Genomic DNA, 9982 nt, shown 5'->3' with positions numbered 1-9982 from the left:
AAATGCTCATTGTAATATTACATGGCACAGTGTTAAAAGGGATTATACATTCAGGATATGTGCACACGTTGCGGAATTCCTGCGGAAATTACCACGGGAATTCCGGAATTCCATTCCGCGGGAAAACCACATTTTAAATTCCCGCGATTTTCCCGCAGAAAAACTAGCGGTTTGCTAGGGTAATTAGCTTGCAGAATGCTAGCGTTTTCCAAGCGATCTGTAGCATCGCTTGGAGAACTGATTGACAGGTTGGCCACACTCGTCAAACATAGTGTTTGATGAGTGTGACCAACTTTTTACTATTGAGGCCGCCTATGCGGCATCAGTAGTTAAAAGAGCTAATGTTAAAAAAATAAAAAATCGTGTTTTTCTCACCTTACTACGTCCCGTGCAGCGTTCCCGATCATCGCAATGCTGCCAGCAGGTCCCCTTCCCAGTCATGCATTGTGCCAATGACCTTTGATGATGTCGCGAGATCGCGATGTTATCAAAGGTCATTGCCGCAATGCATCACTGGGAACGGGACCTGCCGGCAGCATCGCTGAAGCCTGGTGACGCTGCACGGGACATCGGAAGGTGAGAATATGGCGATTTTTTTAATTTTAATTCTATTTTTTACAGGGATATGGTACCCACAGGCCGGAGGACAGTCTCCTCTCCTCCAGACCGTGGGTACCGTCCGCAAATGTTCTGCTTACTTTTCGCATGGTGTGCACAGCCACATGCAGAAAGTAAGCAGAACAATGCATTCCTATGTGGGCGGAATTGCCGCGATTCCACAAATTAATGAGCATGCTGCGGATTTTTCTGTGATGCGATTCCGCTGCGGGAAAATCCGCAGCATTAGCACAGCATTGCGGAATCCCATAGGACTGCATGGGATACTGTTTTTTTGCGGCAAAATCGCGCGGTAAAAACTGCCGCGAAAACAACGCAACGTGTGAATGCATCCTCATACTGACATGGATTTTAGAAGTAAGTACACCAGGGTTTGGGTGTAAATCTAAGAGACACTTTATTAAAGTACACAGTTTTTATTTTGAAATCTTCCCTTTAATGGCACAATTTACCGTATCTTGGAGCCTTCAGATGGTCATAATTCTCAAATGACGAAAAACGTAAACCAGAATATAACTTTGTTTGTAAACAGTACATTTTATCATTTTAGGTCACAAAATGACTTTCAAAGGACCAAAATACCATTATATTCTTCTAAAGTCTGAAACCTGTTTCCTCTGAGACCCGGAGTTTAAAGCTGCAGAAATGCTGTCAAAATGGGGAGAAGTAATGTTTTGGGAAAAATTCTTTGTTCAGTTTTTTGTTTCAGTTTTCTTTGTTTGCTAGAACACTGTCCCACATTGGCTGATTGTGTGATCGTATTGAACATAGTGTAAAATTTAAAGGGGTTTTCCGGAAAGTTAATCAGTAGGATTTTGACTCCTCGCACTTTACATATCACTGGATCGAAGGATCTGCACTGGTGTCACAGCTCTATACATTGCGTAGAGGCCATAAATGGTACTGAAAGCTTCCCATACACGGGAGAAAGCCAAAGTCACAGACCCCCCCCTTAAATATGTAGTGAAATCATCTCAAATAATGGCAAAATTACAGTATAATTTATATATTGTGTAAAATCTCAGGTGATCAGAAGTGGCATAACTAGAGTTTGATGGGCCAAGGTGCAAGATTTGGACCGGGTTCCTCCCCCATACTCATATATATGCCCTCCATCCTGGTATATATATCTACAATCCTGGTATATACTGTATGTCCCCTATCCTGGTATATATGTGCCTTATTCTGGGCCCCATCCTGGTATATATGCTCACCCCCCTATTTGCTCCCCCGATGCGCAGCGTTCTTCTGAAACCGGCAGCTGAGTTCCGCATGCAAATGACGGGAGCGCATGATGTCTCTTCCATGCTCCTCCAGTTGCAACGCATATCCTGTTGAAGTATTTGCTGGTGTCGGCAGACCCCTCACCCGCCGGGCCTTGTCGCGTTGGAAACCTCTGTAAACAAGATAGTTATGCCCCTGGTGATGAGTTAAGAACCTTTTTTATGGCAGTTTTCCTAACAACAAGACATCAATTTTTTTTTTGAAGTACAGAATCTTTCGGTTAAGTCTTTTTCTTTTCATATAATGTAAGCCCTTTGAAAATGTTGTGTATTATCACATACTGCATATAAAAGTATATCCGTCAGGCATAAAAAAAGAATAAAAATTAAAGCCATATGTCTGCTTTACTGTCACTAGGTTGAAAGTACGAGAAAACATCAGTTGAATACAGTGATCAGCATGCACAGAGCAAGACGTTTTACTCCACTTTAGCCATGAAATGATAAAGCTGTTCTTCGATTAAGTCCCGTCTCTTATGGCTGTGTCGGCAATTGACTGAGCATGAGATTCCGCTTTTTTGCACCTTGCTAAAGGCATTCCGAGAAAGAGGAGTTTTAGTTTTTTCTTTACAGTAACTTATTGACTACTGACGTGTCCAATGCCCGTGTTCAGTAAGAAGTCCCTACTGCTCAGCTGTCCATGGCCCGGTCACAGAACGGTGGAAAGGTGGGAGCTGCAGACGGAAGCGCGATGAGGAAACGAAGGACTTCCTTCTTCAGCGGAGTATTTGCGGTTTCGATTGGCCACAATTATAGTGCTCTTCTGGGGAACAAGCACCTGAACCGGAAGTTTAGGGGTCCAGTGTTTGAAGAGAGGAGGCAGAACGTTTCTGAACGCAGAGCGAAAGCGTCTTGAGAGAAGGTTGTAGATCAGGGGGTTGACGGCCGAGCTCAAATAGAAGAAGACTCCTAGAAGATGAAAAACAGATAAACAAGATGTTAATGTCATCATCTCTCCCATTCAATTTTGGGTTATGTTCTCTACGGAAGGCTGAAACTATACGGAAATCACGTACAACAGTTTATATCATGCAGTGGAATGGAAATAAAAGAAAAGTCTGAGATAATAATATGCCTCTGCTCTATCAGTAGTGGAGATTCAACCAATGTTTCGGCATTCAAAGGATGGATTTCTGAACAGAAAAGAAATTATTCAGCCAGCTAATTTTTTAAAGCACAAATTAAATACTATAAAATAACAAAAAATTAAAATACAAAACAACGATTCTCTACTGCATCTGTGCCGGTGTTTAACTTGGTACCCAACCAGTCTCAGTTTCTACTGTGAACAGGCAAGGAACCGCAAGCGTGGACAGGTTCGGCACCGCAGACAAGCAAGGAACTGCAGGCGCGACAGGAACGGGATCAGGTCTAAGTTCAGACTAGACTGTAATGGGGAAAGGTTCAGGATAAAACAGAGGGAGCTCAGACAAAGGTTGCAGATTAATGGTACTTGGTACACAGCAGGTTGGAGGTAGGGACTGATTCAGACACTGCAGATTTAGTACAGATTCAGACACAGCAGGGTTAAGGCTACGTTCACACGTCGCGGTTTTTTCGCGGCGGTTTTAAATGCGCAATTTTGCCGCAAAAAATAAGCATCCCATGCATTCCTATGGGATTCCGCAAAGCTGTGCTAATGCTGCATTTTTTTCCGCGGCGGAGTCGCTTCGCGGTAAAAAACGCAGCATGCTCATTAATTTAGCGTAATCGCGGCGATCCCGCACCCATAGGAATGCATTGTTCTGCTTACTTTCCGCATGTGGCTGTGCACACCATGCGAAAAGTAAGCAGAACATTTGCGTATGGTACCCACGGTCTGGAGGAGAGGAGACTGTCCTCCGGGCTTTGGGTACCATATCCCTGTAAAAAATAGAATTAAAATAAAAAATATTGTTATTCTTACCTTCTGGTGTCCCGCGCAGCCTCCCCGCCTCTCTCCACACTCCCGGTATTAGGCGTCGGGTTTCTGCATCTGCTCTGCAGGAATCCAGAGCCTCACATTCTGCGGTCTCCTACTGTTTATCTACAGCAGAGGAGATTGCTCTGCAGCAAATCTCGCCAGAGACTAAGTCCCTCTGTTCTCCTACTGGGCATGCTTACAAGACGATCTCCCATTGGAGATCGGGAGTCATGTGCCCAGGTCCTGCTCCAGATCTCATTGGTCTATCTCGGAGATCTGGAAGCTTCCGGAAGATCCCGGCTATAAAAAGCTTGCATGAACGTCCCGCCATGCACTAGTATAGTCTCTAGTTGCTACTGTGTGAATGATGATGGATGTATGAACCTGCGAATGACTCATTAAGATCCCCTCCCTCTGATATTACGAATGTGTACAGGGACTTAGATTAGAGTCAGCGCCAGCGCGTGGCAAGCCTCAAGCCACTACACCATCATCCACAGTGCTAGCGTCCGACATTGCGCCTTCTTCCTTGCTTTGTCGACTAGCGGCAGTGTCCTACGCCGCGCTGCAGTTGCAGCCCTCCTTGGTGTCCGCAGTAGTGACGCCGCACGCACGGTAGGTCTAGACGGACGCCGCTCCTCTGCCTTGAGTCCTGCTCTTGTGACCAGATACCGTGTGTACATTTACCTGAGACCTGTGACACTAACAGGCTCAGCTTTTCGTATGTTTATGTTACAGCGCCTCTGTGAGTAAACAGAGTCCGCTTTGCGCAATTCGGGTGAAGTGGAACCCGTGCGCATTTTACCGCCATATAGCATGACGGCCATTACTCAGCAGCAGTTATAACACCTTCTGCACGGTGGAGCCCGAGAGGCGAACGCACTTTATTATTTATTTTATTTAGTGCGTTCTGCCGTTCCTAACACCCGATCCCAGTAATCCTTTGCGAGAATGACCGCGATGACGTCGCGATTTCGCGGGAGCACGATGTCTTGCGTTCATTCGCGATGACGTCGCGGGAGCGCGAAGTCTCGCTGTGATTCACGCAAAGGATTACTGGGACCGGGAGCGCGGAGAGAGGCGGGAAGGCTGCGCGGGACGCCGAAAGGTGAGAATAACAATATTTTTTATTTTTTAAATTATATTTTACATCCTATCTTTTACTACTGATGCTGCATAGGCAGCCTCAATAGTAAAAAGTTGGTCACACTCGTCAAACACTATGTTTGACGAGTGTGACCAACCTGTCAATCAGTTCCCCAAGCGATGCTACAGATCGCTTGGAAAACGCTAGCATTCTGCAAGCTAATTACGCTTGCAAAACGCCAGTTTTTCCGTGGGAATTTAAATGCGATTTTCCCGCAGAATGGAATCCGGAATTCTCGCGGTAATTTCCGTGTGCACATAGCCTTAGAGATAGGTAAAAATTCAGACACTGCAAGTTTAGTAGTGATTTAGAAGTAGATACTGATTCAGACACTGCAGGTTTTGTACTGATTCAGACAGAGTAGGTGTGGAAGTGGATACAGATTCAGACTCTGCAGGTTTGGAGATATATACTGATTCATACAAGACAGGTTTAGACATAGGTCCTGATTCAGACACAACAGGTTCAGGGAAAGATCCAGGCACAAAATGTGCGGTGATAGACACTGATTCAGACACAAATGGTTCAGGGATAGGTCCTGATTCAGACAACAGGTTCAGGTTTCAGGCCCTGGCGAGACAGGTCCAGGGGAAGCAGGTTTGGCAAGATCATATAAAAGGAAGAGGTTCAGAGACAGAAACAGGACAAAACCTGGTAAATTAGAAGTTGCACCAACACTAAAGGAGAATGTTGCTCAGGTACAGTGTGGCAAAAAAGTATTTAGTCAGTCAGCAATAGTGCAAGTTCCACCACTTAAAAAGATGAGAGGCGTCTGTAATTTACATCATAGGTAGACCTCAACTATGGGAGACAAACTGAGAAAAAAATATCCAGAAAATCACATTGTCTGTTTTTTTTTCATTTTATTTGCATATTATGGTGGAAAATAAGTATTTGGTCAGAAACAAAATTTCATCTCAATACTTTGTGATATATCCTTTGTTGGCAATGACAGAGGTCAAACGTTTTCTGTAAGTCTTCACAAGGTTGCCACACACTGTTGTTGGTATGTTGGCCCATTCCTCCATGCAGATCTCCTCTAGAGCAGTGATGTTTTTGGCTTTTCGCTTGGCAACATGGACTTTCAACTCCCTCCAAAGGTTTTCTATAGGGTTGAGATCTGGAGACTGGCTAGGCCACTCCAGGACCTTGAAATGCTTCTTACGAAGCCACTCCTTCATTGCCCTGGCGGTGTGCTTTGGATCATTGTCATGTTGAAAGACCCAGCCACGTTTCATCATCAATGCCCTTGCTGATGGAAGGAGGTTTGCACTCAAAATCTCACGATACATGGCCCCATTCATTCTTTCATGTACCCGGATCAGTCGTCCTGGCCCCTTTGCAGAGAAACAGCCCCAAAGCATGATGTTTCCACCACCATGCTTTACAGTAGGTATGGTGTTTGATGGATGCAACTCAGTATTCTTTTTCCTCCAAACACGACAAGTTGTGTTTCTACCAAACAGTTCCAGTTTGGTTTCATCAGACCATAGGACATTCTCCCAAAACTCCTCTGGATCATCCAAATGCTCTCTAGCAAACTTCAGACGGGCCCGGACATGTACAGACTTAAGCAGTGGGACACGTCTGGCACTGCAGGATCTGAGTCCATGGTGGCGTAGTGTGTTACTTATGGTAGGCCTTGTTACATTGGTCCCAGCTCTCTGCAGTTCATTCACTAGGTCCCCCCGCGTGGTTCTGGGATTTTTGCTCACCGTTCTTGTGATCATTCTGACCCCACGGGGTGGGATTTTGCGTGGAGCACCAGATCGAGGGAGATTATCAGTGGTCTTGTATGTCTTCCATTTTCTAATTATTGCTCCCACAGTTGATTTCTTCACTCCAAGCTGGTTGGCTATTGCAGATTCAGTCTTCCCAGCCTGGTGCAGGGCTACAATTTTGTTTCTGGTGTCCTTTGACAGCTCTTTGGTCTTCACCATAGTGGAGTTTGGAGTCAGACTGTTTGAGGGTGTGCACAGGTGTCTTTTTATACTGATAACAAGTTTAAACAGGTGCCATTACTACAGGTAATGAGTGGAGGAAAGAGGAGACTCTTAAAGAAGAAGTTACAGGTCTGTGAGAGCCAGAAATCTTGATTGCTTGTTTCTGACCAAATACTTATTTTCCACCATAATATGCAAATAAAATGAAAAAAAAACAGACAATGTGATTTTCTGGATTTTTTTTTCTCAGTTTGTCTCCCATAGTTGAGGTCTACCTATGATGTAAATTACAGACGCCTCTCATCTTTTTAAGTGGTGGAACTTGCACTATTGCTGACTGACTAAATACTTTTTTGCCCCACTGTACCTCCCAACAAGTGGAGGTGCCTCAAGTACTAATTGCCTCCCAACGATTGGCTATGGACTAGTGTTGAGCGATACCATCCGATATCGTGAAATATCAGATCGGATTGGATTGGACCGATACCCAAAAAGTATCGGATATCGCCGATTCCGATACCGGAAACCAATGCAAGTCAATGGGACAGAAATATCGGAATTAAAATAAACCCTTTCTTTCCTTCTAGGTTAATTCTACATGAAGAAAAACAACTAATAATAATGCAGAATGTATTGGGGGAGGTGGAGGAGACATTAAAGCCATAGAGGTTTAGCCCAATCAAATTGAATAGCAGGAATACATTTTTTTTTTTAAAGACGTTCGGAGTTACAAAGATATTGACTATGTTAACCTTTTTTATATTTTGTCAGATATTTATATTTCACTACTTCTATGCTCTTCACCTTTTTTTACTTCTCCCACACTTTCTCCTTCATGATCCTCAGCAGCACCTTCTTCCTATTATTCTTTTTTTTTTACATTGTTCATTTTATTCTTATTCAACTATTCTTCTTCTTCATATTCTACTTCTTCATCTTCTTCCTATTCTTCTTCTTCATCATATTCTTATTTGTGACAGGCATTCCTGTAGTTGTTATTTAGAAAAGTATGAAGATTACACCTTCCGTTCTGCCTGTCACAAAAGATTTACAACAGGATTTGTCCGCGTTCAGTTTGGCCTGCAGCAGCAGGCATTTTACAGGGGCACCACGAGGAGAAACGGACTCACCCCCATACACTGCTTAGTCTTCTTCTGCTTATAATTTAGATAATATCTTTTGCTCTGATTTTTAGTCTTATGCTTAATGTTCTGCTTTTTGTTCTTCTGCTTCTTGGTCTTCTGCTTCTTGGTCTTCTGTCTCTTGTTGTTCTGTATCTTGGTGGTTGTCTTCATGTTCTTTGTCCTCTTGGTCATCTTCTTCAGGGTCATCTTTTTGGTCTTCTTTGGGGTGGTCTTCCGGGTCATCGACTTCAGGGTCATCGTTTTCGTGGTTGTCGTCTTCTTCGGGGTGGTCTTCAGGGTCGTCGTCTTCAGGGTCGTCGTCAGGGAGATCCAGAGTGATAACCAAAAACCATTTCCAAAAGCTTGAACTTGGAAATGTAGCAGAAGGTACAAGAAGGCTGAGGAACTGCCGAGAACCAGCTGACAGTACTGGAACCCGGATGGGTAGCAGAAGGAACAAGAGCCAATGGCACTATCAAGGACTAGCTGATGGTACTGGAACCCGGTTACTAAGCAGGAGATACCTGTGCTAGAAAGCACTACCAAGGACCAGCAGACATTGCTGGAACTCGGATACAGAGAAGGAGGCACCTAAGCCAAAGGCACTGCCGAGAACCAGCTGATGGTGCTGGAACCCGGATGGTTAGCAGAAGCTGCAAGAGCCAATGGAACTAGCGAGGACCAGCTGACGATGCTGGAACCCGGAGGGGCAGCAGAAGGAATAAGAGCCAATGGCACTACCGAGGAACAGCTGACGGTGCTGGAACATGGTTACTAAGCAGGAGGTACCTGTGCTAGAAAGCACTACCAAGGACCAGCAGACGTTGCTGGAGCTCGGATACCGAGAAGGAGGCACCTAAGCCAAAGGCACTGCCGAGAACCAGCTGACGGTGCTGGAACCCGGATGGGTAGCAGAAGCTGCAAGAGCCAATGGAACTACCGAGAACCAGCTGACGGTGCTGGAACCCGGAGGGGCAGCAGAAGGAATAAGAGCCAATGGCACTACCGAAGACCAGCTGACGGTGCTGGAACATGGTTACTAAGCAGGAGGTACCTCTGCTAGAAAGCACTACCAAGGACCAGCAGACGTTGCTGGAACTCGGATACCGAGAAGGAGGCACCTAAGCCAAAGGCACTGCCGAGAACCAGCTGACGGTACTGGAACCCGGATGGGTAGCAGAAGGTACCCATGAAAAACAAAGTTGCAAGGCCGCGAGCCGGCCGCAGTTACCGAAACCCACAGTCCTACAGGGGGTGCTTGTCCTATTGGCACTACGGAACCAGCCTTTGCTGCCAAATCCCGCAGCCAACATAGGAAGCCCATAAACTGCAGGCACCATAGACTCGGCTAACCCGACCGCAACACAACAGGACAACGTATTGGTGGCAAAGTGACATTGACACTACCCGGAAACAGCAGGAATGCTGGAACCAGGCTGGGCAGGAGGGAGTACCCGTGCCAAAGACACTGCCGAGAACCAGCTGACGGTGCTGGAACCCGGATGGGTAGCAGAAGCTACAAGAGTCCATGGAACTACCGAGGACCAGCTGACGGTGCTGGAACCCTGAGGGGCAGCAGAAGGAACAAGAGCCTATGGCACTACTGAGGACCAGCTGACGGTGCTGGTACATGCTTACTAAGCAGGAGGTGCCTGTGCTAGAAAGCACTACCAAGGACCAGCAGACGTTGCTGGAACTCGGATACCGAGGAGGCACCTAAGCCAAAGGCACTGCCGAGAACCAGCTGACGGTACTGGAACCCGGATGGGTAGCAGAAGGTACCCATGAAAAACAAAGTTGCAAGGCCGCGAGCCGGCCACAGTTACCGAAACCCACAGTCCTACAGTGGGTGCTTGTCCTATTGGCACTATGGAACCAGCCTTTGTTGCCAGATCCCGCAGCCCACATAGGAAGCCCATAAACTGCAGGCACCATAGACTCAGCTAACCCGAACGCAACATGAC

The 9982-nt window shown here is 45.9% G+C and overlaps 1 protein-coding gene across 1 annotated transcript in view; it reads right to left on the bottom strand.

Moving 5' to 3' along the window:
- Positions 1–494: 494 nt before the first annotated feature.
- The window catches only part of NMUR2 (neuromedin U receptor 2), a 52654-nt gene continuing 43166 nt past the window's right edge, over positions 495–9982 (bottom strand). The window contains exon 4 of the mRNA XM_073567923.1: positions 495–2810. Within this exon, the coding sequence (XP_073424024.1) occupies positions 2551–2810 (260 nt within the window). The 3' untranslated portion in view covers positions 495–2550. The remainder of the gene's footprint in view (positions 2811–9982) is intronic.

This window comes from Dendrobates tinctorius, unplaced genomic scaffold, assembly GCF_039654945.1.
Source record: "Dendrobates tinctorius isolate UK_male_01 unplaced genomic scaffold, ASM3965494v1 ptg000020l, whole genome shotgun sequence".
In the NCBI taxonomy this organism is placed as follows: Eukaryota; Metazoa; Chordata; class Amphibia; order Anura; family Dendrobatidae; genus Dendrobates; species Dendrobates tinctorius.
This window is presented reverse-complemented; position numbering and strand designations above follow the sequence as displayed.